The 17,543-nt window shown below is 37.7% G+C and overlaps 2 protein-coding genes across 2 annotated transcripts; both read right to left on the minus strand.

The window, feature by feature from the left end:
- Positions 1 to 381: 381 nt before the first annotated feature.
- On the minus strand, positions 382 to 16,872 carry LOC131981703 (uncharacterized). The gene is made up of 9 exons (XM_059346119.1): positions 16,647 to 16,872; positions 14,904 to 15,052; positions 14,597 to 14,744; positions 13,407 to 13,685; positions 3,522 to 3,839; positions 3,281 to 3,423; positions 3,077 to 3,193; positions 2,163 to 2,207; positions 382 to 1,970 (listed from the first exon to the last, which is right to left on the minus strand). Exons 1-9 carry the CDS (start codon positions 16,720 to 16,722, stop codon positions 1,791 to 1,793), a joined length of 1,455 nt encoding a protein of 484 aa, XP_059202102.1. The 5' UTR covers positions 16,723 to 16,872; the 3' UTR covers positions 382 to 1,790.
- On the minus strand, positions 3,848 to 6,773 carry LOC131981705 (uncharacterized). The gene is made up of 4 exons (XM_059346121.1): positions 6,672 to 6,773; positions 4,755 to 4,903; positions 4,500 to 4,629; positions 3,848 to 4,205 (listed from the first exon to the last, which is right to left on the minus strand). Exons 1-4 carry the CDS (start codon positions 6,745 to 6,747, stop codon positions 3,910 to 3,912), a joined length of 651 nt encoding a protein of 216 aa, XP_059202104.1. The 5' UTR covers positions 6,748 to 6,773; the 3' UTR covers positions 3,848 to 3,909.
- Positions 16,873 to 17,543: the final 671 nt, after the last annotated feature.

Raw genomic sequence — 17,543 nt, forward strand, 5'->3', positions numbered from 1 at the left:
TAAGCCAATAAAAAAGACACAAAACACGACATGATCTTCATCTAACCCGCACCCATGGTCATGAGTTTTGGCTAGCCCCAGGGACAGGGTGAGCAGCTCAGACATCAGGAGGTGTCCTGGGCACTGGTACGAGGCCCCAGGGTCGACCCACAACACTCTGGAGGGACATTACCTCTCGTCTGGCCTCGGGGTCTCCCAGGAGGAGCTGGAAGTTGTGGCTGGGGAGAAGGACGCCTGGAAGACATTGCTTAGCCTGCTACCTGATACGGGAATGGATGAAAATGGATGTACAGATGTTTGATCTTTATCAAACAAAAAGCTTTACTTCTTACATCGATAACTATTAAATATAAGTAAAATGTATATAAATTCAGGATCGCATTGCTCAGAAAAATAAATTTTATTGTGGAGATAGGTTTTCAGTGCCTTTTATCACCAACTTGAAGTCAGGGACACATACTCATAACATTCATATATCAACCATACAAATTGAATCTGTGAGCTCATGTAAGCAACAATAATGTAACAATGAAAGGAGTGCATTCTGGAGATTCTTCCGAGGTCAAACATTTAGATGCAGATTGTTTTTGGTGTTATGGTTTCAATACTTTTACATGTTTCTACACAGTTTTGATTCATTATTCACCGAGTAAATAAAGCTAAGTGCAGATTTCTTCTGGGATTCAATGCAGTCCAGTGAGGCAATTTATTTAGCTTTTAAAACCAGAAGTTCATGTCTCCTTACAAACTGGATGAAGATGTTGTCACTTATGTCTCTTATTGAACTCTTCTCTACCACGGCTGGTCTGTAGACACATGGCTCTTAACCCTTTTGAACCCCTTTGTAACCTGTTGAATTTTTTCCTGTTTCATACCATCCTTTAAATCTTGTTTCTAATGTATTTCATGATGACCTTGATGAAGGCAACGAGCCAAAGCGTGTGGGTCTCAAAATAAAGGGTTTTTAAAATATACTTTTTGACCTCTTTAGGCTTTTCTTTCCTTTTATATGCACCTTTGAAGTAGGTGTAATTGTGCCAGAAACCACTCTTCTTATACAGAAAACTTAATTTCAAGTAGAAGTAAAAAACATCTTTACATATAATGCAGATAATATTTGTATCAAATAACTATTTAACACTGATTTCATGCTCTAATGATCTTGGACACAAGAGCGAGTTGAAAAAGCTCCAGCTTACACAATATCTTACACAGTTTAGTAAGACTTGAATTTTTACAAAGCCTAAAACTAAAATAAGTTTTCAAAAAAGTAAAAATATAAAATTTCTCAGAATGTAATGATGAAAGCCACAGAGACACATCAAACACACTGACATATATAAGGCAGAATCGGCTCATGATAAGTTTAAAAAAAACAGAAAAAGCTGGTAGCAGTTGCTCAAAGTGACAGTGATAGTGCATCTCATTTGAGCAAGAGAAAGTCTACATTATGCATTATAAATATAACCTGAGTTTATGGCACACATATTTATATTAAATATAACCACAATAATTAGTGTGGAGTTACACTCTGTCACCTTAATTCTTCCTTACCTGTCAAAAAAAAAAAAAAATTAATAATTTGCATTAATCGATATATATGCATTTATGTCATGACATTACTTGAAAACCTTGACTACTAAGTTATCAAAAGTTATTGACCTCAAACTTTGATTTGTGAGAACTTAATTTTCACGGATCTATATCACACAATCGCATTAAGGACTGAAATGGCTGCGTTCCTGCTAGTAACGAAGCACAAGGCTTCACTTAAATTTCCACTGAGCTCTTTAGAGAAAATGGAGTTTATCTGAGGTATAAACATCAGTGAAAGTTGACTCTGAGCTAAGGGGAGGCCCAGTGAGAAAAGTAAGTCCCTTCAGCTCAAACTGTGGCCCAGGATCCGAGGAGAGACAATCAGAGCCGAGTGTAGGAGCTGGATCGGTCGTCTGCCCTCTGAGAGGTACAACCTGGAGAGAGAAGTGAAGGGAAAAAAAGGCAAGTGTGTGTGTTTGGAAAAAAAAACAGGTTTGGTAGGTTCAACGAGTCTGCCTTCGAAGGGCCAAAAGTCAGTGTTAGAATGACTCCTCTCTCTCTGTTTGTTAATATAATAACATACTTTTCATGCATTTAGAGGGAATGTTGTATGTTTGTGTGTGTACCTCTGGCTGAGGGGGGTTCACATGGATATTCACTGGGTTGTGAACCTGTAAGGTAAAACAAATGGATGTGAGTCACAAAAGAAGACCATATAACATAACATATGTCTTCTATAATACATATCTCATAATGCTTTTGGGTAAGGTACATTTTTTCATGGAGTCAATGCATTATGCTGTGGGAAACTATTTGAGCCCTGTTATTTAGCCTGTATTTGTATACATTTTGGGCTAAATGCAGAATCATCTTTAAGCAGTTCCTGTTTGCAAATGTACTGATAAATTTACAGGCAACTACCACTGGATTACTTGAAGAAAACATAAAAACTTGATGATTTTTGTGGAGTTGAAAAGGAGACGTCTTTTAAACTATGTTTTCCTACCTGCAATGGACAATATGATGGAGATAAATTGCACTGAACTTAGAAATGTGTGTATCACGTCTGTGTATTTTTAAAGGATAGCTTAAAACTGTAGACTGGTGTCCATTTGATCTATAAAACCAGTTTGACTTGCTGTAATCACTCATTCCCGTCCCTCGTCTCTTACATGTGATACCAATGTAAGTGATGGGGGACCAAATATCCAATTTTCTAAACTTACAATCTTTGGTGTGCAAATGTCCTCCTTATATTAATGTCTGCCAACGCAGCACTCAGCAAGAACACCGTGCAGTTATCCATAAGGATGGTGTTAGGTGCATTGTTGAAAAGGCAGTAACTTTTTGTGATACCAACCAAGCAGCAATGTTTCAAATACATACTATGGGCATGTAAGTATTCTTTTGGGACAGACTTGGACAAAATCAATGATTCAAACCACAATAACGAACTTATTCACAGCAGCCACCCGGCACCTGCCTTTTACCTCACACAGTATCTTTGCCTCACAGTTTGAAACCTTAGTGTAACACCTACCGATGGCTCGAGGGAGGTAGTTGTTGGTTCTGTAGGAACAAAGGAGTTTGTTGGCTGATAAGAGTGATGTGGAGCAGGTGCAGCAGAGTAACTTGGGACTGCGGGTTGAGTCGAATCCTGCAATTAGAAGGAGGATATTTAAGTAAAAGTAACAACACAGATTATAAACAGCTGGTCTGAATGCCCATTTGAGTAAGTACTTACATGGTTAAACACAGGAGGTGTGGACTCGTCCCTTTTAGAAGAGCTCTTTTTACAACAGCACTTTCTCACGCAGCAACAGCAGGTGAGCATCACAAAGATATTCGCAGCAATAATACCATAAATACCTGCTGTAGGAATCTCTTCTGTACAAGGAGACAAAAAGGGGAGTCAGGTAATGTTAATTGTATTGTCAACAACAGTTAGTTCATCAATTTTTCTGCAACAATGTGCTTCTGCTCACCATCCTCTACATCCTTGTTTACATCCTCCTCTACCACCACCTCCACAATCTGAGCCAGGTTGCCTTGCTGATCTTTGAACTTAAAAGTGCCAGAGTCTCCGCTTTCCACAGGATTAATCTTTATGCCACCATTTTCTAACTGAAGCCTACTTAGAAATGTGTCTCTGTATCGGTTAAGTCTGCCTCTTTCGATCAATGGTTCGAAAAAGTCTTCCACTTCACCCTCACGTGAAAAAGTCACAGTCCACAGGGAGCCACGAAAAAGATTTTCAATGAAGATCTGGTCATTCACCTTTGCATTATACTGTGAAACGTGCTCTGTGTGTGATAAAGAGTATATTAGAATACGTAGTCAGATACACAGCAGTCTCAAAGCAAACAGCTTCAATCATTTCCTGACATCACCTTTTACTTCAAGCAGTGTCCCTTTTAGGGAAGAGTTGTCTTTTGCTCTGAAGCTGTAGTAGCCGTTGTCTGCCTGAGTGAGGTCATTAATCTCCCATGATCTCCCACTACGTGCCACCTGCACTCTGCTTCCCCTATTGGTCTGAGCGTCGGTACGATTCCAGAGGAGCTTTGGCTGGTCCTTACTATGAAGGCGAGTGAACTCCAGGAGTTCAGCATCACTAGGGACATCACTGGAGTAATAATGCCCGTAATGCTCTGTAACCTTGTGAGAACAATCTGACAAAAAAAAGCAAAGGGTAAACATATTGCACATTTCCTAGAGAAATACCTATTTCATGAAGGTTTTCTAACGAAATAGAGCCTTTAGAGGGGAACTAATATTCAAATTCAAACTACCCAGTCAAACAGCAGGAATTTGAAATTAACAACAACAGCAATGGGTTTTCATAAGTTTAGCATGTAACTACATGTGGCAGGGTATGTTATGTAAACACTGTGGTAATGGATGGAGCATGAAGACAGAGCATAATCTTTCCTCTTTAAATATACAGTAAAGTGTAATATTCTCACCCAAAATCCTCAGTCTGATGACATCTATCACACTATCGCTAAATGTGACAGAAAAAGTTCCTTCATCTCTTTCAGTCAAACGTCTGAGTTCAGCTGAGAGATAGGAAAGGCTGATGCGTGCGTCCTTTAACTGAATCAGAGGACACAGATGGGTTTAATTAGGACAGAGAGCATATTCTGTTCTTTTAAAACCTGGTTTGATCTGATTGACTCATGCTCCAGAAAGCATAAATTATAGCACCAAAAGCTGCTCACCTTCCCGTTATCCATGATTACCTTCCTGGGTCCCCCACTACTAGGAGTGAAGTACATCCTTCCTCTGAAAGAAGGTGGCGAATATAACATTGGAAATTTCATACTACTGCCTAAGCACAGCGTTTCATATGTAAGACCATTGGCTGAACCTACAATCAGGAAGATACAAGAGAAGAACAGAGACAGATGCAGAACATTGACACGTAAGGTTACAATACGAACATGTTATTCAATCAATCGGGTTGATTGGTGTATTAACCGTTATCAGGCTAACATGAGCTAGCTACGGAGAGAACAGATTGTATCTGCCAACAGCTAACATCAGCTTACATCAGCTAACAGTGTAAAGGTCTCTCGGGTTCGTAGATAGGAAGCCCAACAGTGAACACAGACCGGAGAAAATGACTGGTCTCAGTGCAGGCCTTTTATTAGGTCTCAGGTAAAAGATATGCAGCACTGGTCTCAGAATAACACCATTCTCCCAGGGATTCAGTTAAAGTGAGCCAAGAACACTCTTAAAGTTTACATTTTATTCTTCTTGGGCTAGGCCTGCCCCTGCACTACAATGGACGTATCAACATAGAGTTCTGTTAGCCAGTTAATAATAACAACAGCTGTTCATGGTGATTGTTATACACATTGTGAAGTGTTTGTGGAGGGGCGTGGTGCATCAGCTGCAGGAGAGAGGTGTGGAGAGGGCTCAGGAGAGCAGCGCCAGGTGAGAGTGATTGGCACACCTGCATAGCATTAGCTAATCACTCTCTCCCTTTTAAAACACAGTAGCGTGCTGGACCTGGGAGGCAGATGACTGGAGCACACACTCCGGAGTGGAAACAAGCAGACGGAGCACGGCAGCATAAAGCCGAGGAGGTGCCTGGGAACGGCCCTGTAGTCTTGTCTAAACTGTACTTAATAAAGTAACTCTGAACCATTCCTGTACTTGGTGTCCTACCTGCTGAGAAGAGAACTCACAGTGGCTCAGACTACGCCACAGTGTTGTTCTTACAGGCGCGTATCTATGAGTTACCAAGTATAAACATGGCAGCTGAAACCCAAACTGCCCTCGTAAATCGGTGAGAAAAATATTGTAGAATCATCAGCAAAGTGGAAAGCTACATTTATTTTGCATAGCATTACAATTATCCAAATATAACATCAGCTAACATCAGTCACTGCTCTGAGTTTGATGTTGTATTTACAGGTAATGTTCCACAAACAGTTGGAATTTGTTGACAACATAACAGGTAGGCCTATGTGTAATGTTTTATAATATTAAATGTTATATAATAAAGATATTTGTTTGACAAAGTAGCCTTCTGGGAACGTTTGCAATGTCATATTGGTGCAAACTACAAACAAAAAAGTATCTTTTCATTATAGTTAACATATTTACTATATCGATGGCCATATCGGTTATCGTGTCTTTTCCCTCTCTAAAGTCGGTCTGTGTAAAAAAAAAAAAAACATACATGTGAAGCCCAAACTTATAAAGTTTTTTTCAAAACATTAATTGTTTTGGGATCTGGTTGCAGGTTTGTGCAGTATTAAAGACTATGCACATTTACATACTAAAAGAGAAAGTAATATGCACCAACAACTAGACCTTATAATGAAAGTGGACCGAGGTGGGTGGTGGCTGTTGTTTCCTAACTCGCACCAAACTTTAGTTCAGTAATCCAGCAATACGAATTTAACTCCACATACAGAACATACTAATAACAAACATCATGCTGCAGTTGTTTTGAACTGCAGTTGGCACAGTTTACACAATTGGATATTTTATATGTTACAAGTTGTGCCACACAGCGCAGGTATGCGGAGCAGAGACTCGTGACAAAAGAAGCTGTGAAGTGAAGTGTCAAATGGGTTAAACCTGCATAGCGTTTATTCTGTGAGATTGTCATGATTTATACTCACCAAACAACACACAGGAAACAGTCACGCAAAAAAGTAACATTTCCTGTGTAGAGATACGATTTTGTTGACCTGCCATGATAACTGAACCTCTCTCCGACTGCGTTCAAGCCAGCTTCCACCTCGGAAAACAGTCAGGCCAGTCGACACTTGTTTTCGCGTTGCATTTGTTTACTAGGCGTTACGGTAAGAGCGTGTTAAAACGGCTTTCAAAATAAAAGCAAAGGTCGGGTAAACTCTAATTCACTGTATTTCTCCCATTTCACTTAATAATTATATGCAAAGTGAGATATCTATATCTATATATATATATATATATATATATATATATATATATATATATATATATATATCCACATATATATATATATATATATATATCCATATATATATATATATATATATATATATATATATATAGATACATTTACATATATATACATTAATGTCTCCTCCTTACAAACTGGATCAAGAGGTCACCCATGTCGCTTATTAAACACTCTTCTCTACCACGACGACTTTTCTTTTCTTTAATATGCTCATTGGAAGTAGATGTTATTGTACCAGAAACCACTCTTCCTCTACAGAAAACTTAATTTCAAATGTAAAAAGTAAAAGTAAAAACATCTTTACATATACTATTTGTATAAATAACTATTTAACACTGATGTCATACTCTAATGATCTTGGACACAAGAAGAGCTAGTGGAAAAAGCTCCAGCTTACACAATATCTTACACAGTTTAAAAGGAATTTATTTTTTACAAGGCCTAAAACAAATAAAAATGACATGTACAAATACTATGGACAATAAAGGCACAGGCTCACTTTCAGTCCTCATTTTAACATCTCTTCTACCTTTGATATAAGTCTATTATGCATTTTATATACAGTATAACCTGAGTTCACGGCATGCACGTTCATATTATACATTACAGAAATCCTGATTATGGCTGTTCATTCATATATAATTACACAATAATTACAGTGTGGAGCTACAGTCTGTGGGCTTAGATCTTCCTTAGCTGTGAAAAAATGTCCTCATAATTTGTAGGAATCAATTTAAATTAATTTATGTCATGATATTACTAAACCTCGACTTATCGAGAGTTATTATTATTATTAGAGCTCAAACTTTGTTCTTGCTGCAATTGTGTTTTTGTCGATACTGAAAGAAAGAGGATATCCCACACTTTAACCTGTGAAAAGTCTGGTTATGTGTCAACATACTTTGAATTATATATCTTGTTTCCTTATATGGTTCTTATCCTGTGCACCTATCACCACAACCTTACAGGAAAGGAAACCTTACCAACTTACAGGAAACCTTACCAACCTTTGTGGAAAGTAACAAAGTTCCTGTTCCTGTTAGTAATAAAGCACAATGCTAATTTAAACTCTGCATCGCTCAAATTTTAAGTGAGCTCCTTTTAAAAAAAATACTTTATTGCAAGGCTTCTTACTTTCACAAACGTAATCAGTCATTTCGTTTTCTTTACAATATTGTACCTTGCATTTTTTCCCCCCTTTTTTTCAAGGTATATATTCACAAAGTAAATAACAAAACATAGGGTAAACAGACAAACATATATACAAGGCAAACTGGTATTCCCCAAATGAGGATCTCCAAGAAAAGGAATAAACAACAAACTAACGACACACACACACAAAAAAAATGCTAAGATATACTAAAAAAGACTAATGAGAAAATAAGGGGTGGTGCATGTATGCGTGTTCATGAATCTGTGTGTGTGTATGCATGTGAGTGTTAGTGTTGGGGAGGGGACCATTTAGTTCATCTCCTTAATTTGATTAAATATTTCCACTGTTTTTACCAGCCTTTCTTTACAATATAACTTATTCCAAATATGTATTTGTTCCCTATTTCTAAAAGTTAGTCTTTCCATCTCTAAACTTTGTTCTGCTGTTAATACCCATGCTCTTAATTTTGGTGTACTTGATTGTTTCCATGCTATAGTCACCTGCTTCATGGCGGTTACTCTCAGTAAATTAAAAAAATAAATGTCCTTTGCTCTTATCTTTCCTTTTAAATAAATACCTAACCAATGTTGTACCTGCAAAGGCTCTTTAAACTCAAAAATTTACTTTAGTATTTCCTTAACTCCTTCCCAGTATGTTGTTAATACTGGGCATGTGAAAAGCATATGCATATAATTAGCCTCCTGTTATTTAGTATCTTCACCAACATCCCTTGTCTAATCTGGGGAAGCATTTCTTGAGATTCTTAGGTGTAAAAAAAAAATCTCATGCACACTTTCCATGAAAACTCCCTCCAATATTTTGATTGTGAGATTCTGAAGTTTTCACCTAATGCTCTTCTCCACTCTTCTGTTATGTTGATTTTTAAATCTTCTTCCCACTTCTCTTTTATGTTACTCTCTACCTCATTATACTTCTGCAAGATCTTATAAGTTTTTGACAGGTTTCCTTTGTTTTTATTTCTATTTTGCGTCATATATTTAATCAGTTCATGCTCTGATGTCGCCTCTTCTAAAAATCTACTCATGTAGCTTCTGACCTGCAGGTACTTAAAAAAATGTTTCGATTCTATGTCATATTTGCTAGATAGAATATCATAGGAGTTTATTGTGTGATTTGTAATTAATTGTGAATATTTTGTCAGTCCCTTTTTAGCCCAACTTTCCAGGATTTTATCTGTTCTATTGGGGATAAAGTCTGGATCTTCTGCCATTTCTCTAATTAATACACATTCATTATCCATTTTTAAAATTTTACAATTGCGTTTCCAATTGGCCAATGTATTGTCAATGCAGTAGTTCTGACCTGTATCATTTTTCCATTGCATTCTTCCTATGAAGGGCAATGTCCCAATGGATATTCTTGCCATTTCTTTTTCTATATTAATCCATTTAGTTTCTGTTTCCTTTTCTGTCCATTTCATTATTGCAAGGAGTTGTGTAGCCAGGAAATAACCCTGTAAATTTGGGAGCCCTAACCCACCTTCCTCTTTTGGTTGACATAAAGTTTTAAGTTTAATTCTCTGCTTTTTGTTGTTCCAAATAAAATTTGAAATAATTCTGTTACAGTTTTTAAAGTATTTCTCTGGTACTACAATAGGCAATGTTTGAAATAGAAATAAGAATTGTGGAAGAACCATCATTTTAATAGTTTCTACTCTGTTAAGGAAACTCTGTGGCATTGTTAGAGCCATTTATATGTATTAAGGTAATTTCCCGATTGTCACAGTAGGTGGCATATTGAGGAAGAGGTAATTACTCCTCAGGTGTGTTGCTTACCGGGAGACGCACAGTTTTTGATCGCCATTTAACTGCTGGTTAACCTTTAAGCCCTTTTGTTTGTTTTATGCCAGTTACTGATGTAAGTGTGTGTATAGCAAAGCTGTAGTGATACATGCTAGTAAATAAATACGTCTTAAGCACAAGATCGCAGATGTTTGATTGACTACAAGGAGCCGCCGCATGATGACGCATCAATTACGTACCCCGGTACCAGCCCCTCATAGTGGCTTAGGTTTTGTTTTGTCGAAATCAAGTCACAACAGGCATTAATCCCCATCTACTCAAATCTTGCCTTATCTTATTAATCAACGCACAGAGGTTGTTCTCGTACAGTTCCTCTAGATGTTCACTTATATTAATCCCTAGGTATCTTACCTTCTTATTCTCCCATTTAAAGCTGTAACACTCTTTCAGTGCCTGGCTGGGCTGTCTCCCTATTACTAAGGATTCACACTTACTCCCGTTAAGTGTGTACCCAGAGACTTTACCAAATTCCGCAATTGTTTTCATTAATTCATGTATTGAATCCTCTGGTGATGTCAGGTATACAATAATATCATCCGCATAAAGTGCCAGCTTGTGAGTTTCTTTTCCAGTTTGTATCCCTTTTATCTCAGTATTCTGTCTCACTGCGGCTGCTAATATTTCAATGTACATAGCAAAGATAAGGGGAGAGAGAGGGTCTCCCTGTCTTGACAGGGTGCCATTAGTTTAAATTCTTGAGGTTGGGTTACTATATATCTCTTGCATCCATGAACAAAATTTGTTATCTACCCCAAAGTCAGTGAAATTCAGTGAGCTCCTTACAGAAAGTTGAGTTTATCTGAGGTATAAACGCCACTGAAAGTTGGGTCTGAACTGAGGGGGTGAGCAGAGGGAGATCTCAGTCCCTTCAGCTCAAACTGTGGCCCAGGATCCGAGGAGAGACAATCAGAGCCGAGTGTAGGAGCTGGATCGGTCGTCTGCTCTCTGAGAGGTACAACCTGGAGAGAGAAGTGAAGGGAAAAAGGGCAAATTTGTGTTTCTGTTCAGGATGATCACCTACTTTTCATGCATTTAGAGGGAATGTTGTATGTTTGTGTGTGTACCTCTGGCTGAGGGGGGTTCACATGGATATTCACTGGGTTGTGAACCTGTAAGGTAAAACAAATGGATGTGAGTCACAAAAGAAGACCATATAACATAACATATGTCTCCTATAATACATATCTCATAATGCTTTTGGGTAAGGTACATTTTTTCATGGAGTCAATGCATTATGCTGTGGGAAACAATTTGAGCCCTGTTATTTAGCCTGTATTTGAATACATTTTGGGCTAAATGCAGAATCATCTTTAAGCAGTTCCTGTTTGCAAATGTACTGATAAATTTACAGGCAACTACCACTGGATTACTTTGATACTGAAGAAAACATAAAAACTTGATGATTTTTGTTGAGTTGAAAAAGAGACGTCTTTTAACTATGTTTTCCTACCTGCAATGGACAATATGATGGAGATAAATTGCACTAAACTTAGAAATATGTGTATCACGTCTGTGTAATTTTAAAGGATAGCTTAAAACTGTAGACTGGTGTCCATTTGATCTATAATGTATTGTATGTTTGTGTGTGTACCTCTGGCTGAGGTGGGTTCACATGGATATTCACTGGGTTGTGAACCTGTAAGGTAAAACAAATGGATGTGAGTGAGAGAAAGGAGAACATAACATATCTCATATAATATATATCTCATAATGCATTTTGGTAATGTTAATGTTCTCATGGATTCAATACATTATCTTGTAAGAAACAATTTGAGCCCTGTTTTTTAACCTGTATTTGTATACATTTGGGCTAAAATTGCACCATTTGGGCGTTTCCCTTTCCCTCTGTCTCCCCCTTTCACTCTCAATATCTCTCCTGTCAATAAAGCTACAAAATGCCCAAAAAATATCTTTAAAAAATAAATAAATAAAAAATTGTACCATTAACAGTTTGCAGAATCATCTTTAAGCAGTTTCCTGTTTGCAATGTACCCATAAATGAACAGACAACTACCACTGGAATACTTTGACACTGAAGAAAACATAAAAATGTGATGATTTTCAGGCAAGTTCTGGAGATGAATAGGGACCGAGTGTCTTTTTATTGTCCTGCAATGGACAATATTATGGAGATAATTGCACTGAACTTAGAAATGCGTGTATCACATCTGTGTATTTTTTAAGGATAGCTTAAAACTGTAGACTGCTGCCCATTTGATCAATAAAACAAGTTTGACTTGCTGTAATCATTCATCCTGGTCATACTGACCAGCCAGAGTTCCTGTCCCCCATCACTGAGATGTGATACCAATGTAAGTGATGGGGGACAAAATGTCCAATTTTCCAAACCTGCCTCCCGTCTCTCCTGTGCCCCCCTAGGGAGCCATGCAGTTTGAAACCTTAGTGTAACACCTACCGATGGCTCGAGGGAGGTAGTTGTCGGTTCTGTAGGAACAAAGGAGTTCGTTGGCTGATAAGAGTGATGTGGAGCAGGTGCAGCAGAGTAACTTGGGACTGCAGGTTGAGTCGAACTCTGCAAGTAGAAGGAGGATATTTAAGTAAAAGTAGCAGTAGTTTGAAAACCTTAGTGTAACACCTACCGATGGCTTGAAGGAGGTAGTTGTCGGTTCTTTAGGAACAAAGGAGTTCATTGGCTGATAAGAGTGATGTGGAGCAGGTGCAGCAGAGTAACTTGGGACTGCGGGTTGAGTCGAATCCTGCAATTAGAAGGAGGATATTTAAGTAAAAGTAACAACACAGATTATAAACAGCTGGTCTGAATGCCCATTTGAGTAAGTACTTACATGGTCAAGCACAGGAAGTGCGGACTCGTCCCTTTTAGAAGAGCTCTTTCTACAACAGCAGAAGCCCACGCAGGGAATAACGAAACCCGATACAATGAAAAACACAGCTTGAATTAAACCAATAGTATCAAGGGCTGTAGGACGCTCTTCTGCACAATGACACAAAAAGGGGAGGGAGGTTATGTTAATTTGAATTGTCAGCAACAGTTTGTTCATTCATTTTTCTAAAATAATGTGCTGTTGCTCACCATCCATTAGATACTCTACCACCACCTCAGCAACCTGGGCCAGGTTGCCTTGCTGGTCTCTGAACTCAAAGGTGCCAGAGTCTCCGCTTTCCGTAGCTTCAATCTGTAGGCCATCATTATTGCGCGAAATACTCCATGCATAACTTGGTGTGGAACTGACCAGTTCGCCTCTTGTGATCACTGGTACAGAAGAGCCACCCCTATGTGAAAAAGTCACAGTCCACAGGGAGCCACCAAAATGATTTTCAATGAAGAGCGGCTCATTCGGCTTTGCATCATATTTTGATACGTGCTCTGTGTGTGATAAAGAGCATATTAGAACACGTAGTCAGATACACAGCAGTCTCAAAGCAAACAGCTTCAATCATTTCCTGACATCACCTTTTACTTCGAGCAGTGTCCCTTTTAGGGAAGAGTTGTCTTTTGCTCTGAAGCTGTAGTAGCCGTTGTCTGCCTGAGTGAGGTCATTAATCTTCCATGATCTCCCACTACGTGCCACTTGCACTCTGCTTCCCCTATTGGTCTGAGGGTCGGTACGATTCCAGAGGACCTTTGGTTGGTCCTCACTATGAAGCCGAGTGAACTCCAGGAATTCAGCCTGTATAGGGACATCACTGGAGTATGTATCCCCATAAATCACTGTAATCTTGTAGGAACAATCTGAAAAAGCAACAGGTAAATACAGTCATAGAAAAAAATATTAGACCACCCTTTTTCTTCAATTTCTTTTTCTTTTTAATGCCTGGTAAAACTAAAGGTACATTTGTTTTCCATGGTTTTATTTATGATAACCAAAAAAACATGGAAAATGGCTAGATATCAGCTCTTCAATTAAACTCTTATGAGCTATTTTTGTTGTTATCTTTATATTTGTCCAAACAAATCTACCTTTGGTTGTACCAGGCATTAAAATGAACAAGAAATTGAAGAAAACAAGGATGGTCTAATATTTTTTTCCACCACTGTACATGAATTGAATTATTTCGAGCAAAAAAATAATAATAAAAAATAGCAAACAAATCAAACAAAACATTGGCAAAAATGCTTGAAAAGGAGTAGGAAGAAGTGTACACTTATATATTCCTACCCCTTCTTGCTATACATTTATTTTATGAATAAACCCAACCCACAGTTATTCTCAACACATGTTAATGCACAAACCCCCAACTGAATCTATACATCTTTTTAAAGTGCTCTATAGTCGTGTTCCCCTTTAACTGCTCCTCCAACCCATTCCACAAATCCCCCCACACACACTGAAATACACATACTGTTCATCGTATTGCACATTTCCTAGAGAAATACCTATTTCCATGAAGGTTTTCTAATGGAATAGAGCCGTTAGAGGAGAACTATTATGCAAAACAGCGGGAATTTTATCCAAAATTGGGGAGAAATTAACAACAGCAACCGATTTTAAGATGTTACCATGTAATTACATGCAGCGGGGATGTTATGTAAACACTGTGGTAATGCCTGGAACAGATGACCATAAAGCATTTTCATAAAGGCAGAGAATAAGTTAAAGCATATGTCCTCTTTAAATATACAGTATAGTATAATATTCTCACCAAAAATCCTCAGTCTGATGACATCGTATGTCCAAAAGTCAGAAAAACTTGTATTGTGTAAATATGTCACAGAGAAAGTTCCGTCATCTCTTTTGGTCAAATCTCTGAGAACAACTGTGTAGGGAAGGCTGAGGCGTGGGTCCTTTAACTGAATCAGAGGACAACACAGATGTGTTAATGCAGGACAGAGAGCATATTCAGTTAATTTAAAACCTGTTTTTTTTCTGACTGACTCATGATCCAGATCTTGCATGGCATGATTGTCATATTGGTGAAAGCATAAATTATAGAACCAAAAGCTGCTCACCTCCGCGTTATCCATGATTACCTTCCTGGGTCCCCCACTACTAGGAGTGAAGTACATCCTTCCTTTGAAAGCAGGTGGCGAATATAACAATGGAAATTTAATACTTCTGCCTAAGCACTGCGCTTCATGTGTAAGACGAGCGTCTGAACCTAAAATCAGAAAGAAGCAAGAGAAGAACAGATAGATGCAGAATATTAACACAGGCCAAATACAAAACATCTGAGATGTGGAATGACATGTGGAAACATAACTGCAATACATTTCATACCACAGATAACGGAGAAAGATTGTGAACTATGTTACATAAATCATTTAAGGAGGGTCACAAAATCATTCAAAATTAAGCCATTTAAAAAAATGCTACAATAATGATAAAACCTCCTGGACAGTGATTTTCCAATATTTCTTTACTTCGTATCAAATTTTTTACCAAAATTCTTTCCAACTTCAATTCATTTCTGAACATCAGAACTAAACTCATTATGGTCAAATATATTGAAAACCCAAAAAAATACAACTTAAATAAAATAAATAATTTTTTTAAAGGAGGCTCAGGATCTGTAGGGGCGTTTGAATACCTTTTACTGTATTCATTAAATTAAGATAAATTAATAATTAACTATTTAAATGGTTTCTGCTCTTTATTTAACAAGTTGCAGCACAAACAAAAGCTGAGATTGTTCAAACCCTGATTCAAAAAGAGTTGGGATGCTGTATAAAATGTAAATAAAAAAGGACTCAAATTCATTTGGTCCAAGTCTCAAGTGAAGTCAAGTCACAGGTTATGTCAAGTCAAGTCGAGTCCTTAGTAAAGGCTACAGAGCTGTAAGTTTGTGAGAAGATACCTGAGGTCCTCTAGAATGAAACCTAAAATAGAATTAGTGACTGGAAACAGACAGTTTAATTTTAATTATTTTTTTAATATAATGTAATATTTTATTGTACAGTAAATATCTAAGTGCATTTTATTATGTATTTCTACAGTGAAAAGTTCTGTAAGTTTGTGAGAAGATACCTGAGGTCCTCTAGAATGTATCTGGAGTGGAATTAGTGATTGGAAACCGCCAGTTAAATCTTAATTCATTTTTAATATATTACATTTCTACTGTACAGTAAATAACCAAGTGCATTTTCTTATTAATTTCCACAGTGAAAAGTCCTGTAAATTTGTGAGAAGATACCTGAGGTCCTGTAGAATCTAACTGAAGTGGAATTGGCGACTGGAAACAGACATTTTGATTGTAACATTTTTTTTAAAATATAATGTAATATTTTACTGTACAGTCTATATCCAAAGGATCTAGTCTTATTTCCATATTCATCTGGTATTTGGGCCTGGTTGTATAACACTTTATTCTGAAAACTGAACGTCGACACAACAAATACATTTTCGGCTCGACGCAATTAGATTATTTCACGTGGTGTGTTCATGTAGAGTTAATACTTCATCTGCTCTCTGCGGATAAGAGTTTTATACTGGAAAAAAGTGAGAAAGAATCACAGTAAAGTGTTTATCCTTCACATCAGCTTGCTTGGAGCAGTTTCAATGACTTTACCATAAATATCACTATACGGGCGCACTACATTATATAGGGACGGCTGGTCTGACTACGGAGAAGCAATGATGGCTCGCTTGACCGCAGTGAGACTTCGCTCGTAACAAAAGAAGCTGTAAAGTGAAATGTCATATGGGTTGAACCTGCATAGCGTTTATTCTGTGAGATTGTCATATTTTATACTCACCAAACAACACGCAAGAAACAGCCACGCAGAACAGTAACATGTCCTGTGGAGAGAGATGTTTTTGTTGACCTGCCATGTTAACTGTTATTAGCCTAACCTCCGATCACCTCGTCTCTCTGAACCCAGAAAGCACAAAACTGAACATCGAGCACAAAATTTGAAAGACTGGATGTTATCGGCTCGCTGCAGAATAATTTCCTTCTGTGTAACACTATAATTGTGTGTTAGGTTACTAGTTGCTGCACGGAAAACTGGGCGAGGCTTTCTGCACACGCTGTGCGTCATAACTGCAGCCTGGGTGCATCCCATTTCCCTTAATTGAAAAAAAAAAATGAAAAAAAATGTCCCTTAATTGTTACCGTTTCCCTCACATGCGTTTTTTCCGAGGACATGAATAACAACCTGCATTCTGTATTTATACTGAGAACTGTGTCCTGTTTAGGGGCACTGGAAACACTTTATTTTATTTATTTATTCTTATTTGCGTCTGTATATTTATGTTGGTCATAAATTAATTATTTCATATCCCAGAACATGATTGTGTTGTCCGTTGAACACCGTTCAATGATTGATTTGGTTAGATGTTTAAGGGAAAATGTTGATTAGCCTATGTCACAAACCCTACACTCAGGAATGATCCGCCTCACATGGGACTGAATAAAAATGACAAACGATGTAAAAGTGACTCTAAAAGTGACTTTTTTTTACTTGAATAGTATACATAATAAATCTGAATGGGAGAAAACCCGGGTCATGAAATGGAAAAAAAGACTTGAAATGTAGAAAGGTCTTTTTGTTTTTTTTAGACTCGCAATAAAACAGCTTTTATTTAACTACATGGCGAATCAGAAGATAAATAAAATATAAAACTTGTGAGTGAAGCGCTTGAGTTTAATC

This window comes from Centropristis striata, chromosome 12, assembly GCF_030273125.1.
Source record: "Centropristis striata isolate RG_2023a ecotype Rhode Island chromosome 12, C.striata_1.0, whole genome shotgun sequence".
In the NCBI taxonomy this organism is placed as follows: domain Eukaryota; kingdom Metazoa; phylum Chordata; class Actinopteri; order Perciformes; family Serranidae; genus Centropristis; species Centropristis striata.

Coding starts and splice junctions, on each gene's coding strand:
- LOC131981705 (XM_059346121.1), bottom strand. CDS start 6,747: ATGGCAGGTCAACAAAATCGTATCTCTACACAGGAAATGTTACTTTTT. Junction 4,904..6,671: donor TGTTTCCTGTGTGTTGTTTG/GTGAGTATAAAT, acceptor TCCTGATTGTAG/GTTCAGCCAATGGTCTTACA. Junction 4,206..4,499: donor CATCAGACTGAGGATTTTGG/GTGAGAATATTA, acceptor TTTTTTTGTCAG/ATTGTTCTCACAAGGTTACA.
- LOC131981703 (XM_059346119.1), bottom strand. CDS start 16,722: ATGGCAGGTCAACAAAAACATCTCTCTCCACAGGACATGTTACTGTTC. Junction 15,053..16,646: donor TGTTTCTTGCGTGTTGTTTG/GTGAGTATAAAA, acceptor TTCTGATTTTAG/GTTCAGACGCTCGTCTTACA. Junction 14,745..14,903: donor TAATCATGGATAACGCGGAG/GTGAGCAGCTTT, acceptor CCTCTGATTCAG/TTAAAGGACCCACGCCTCAG.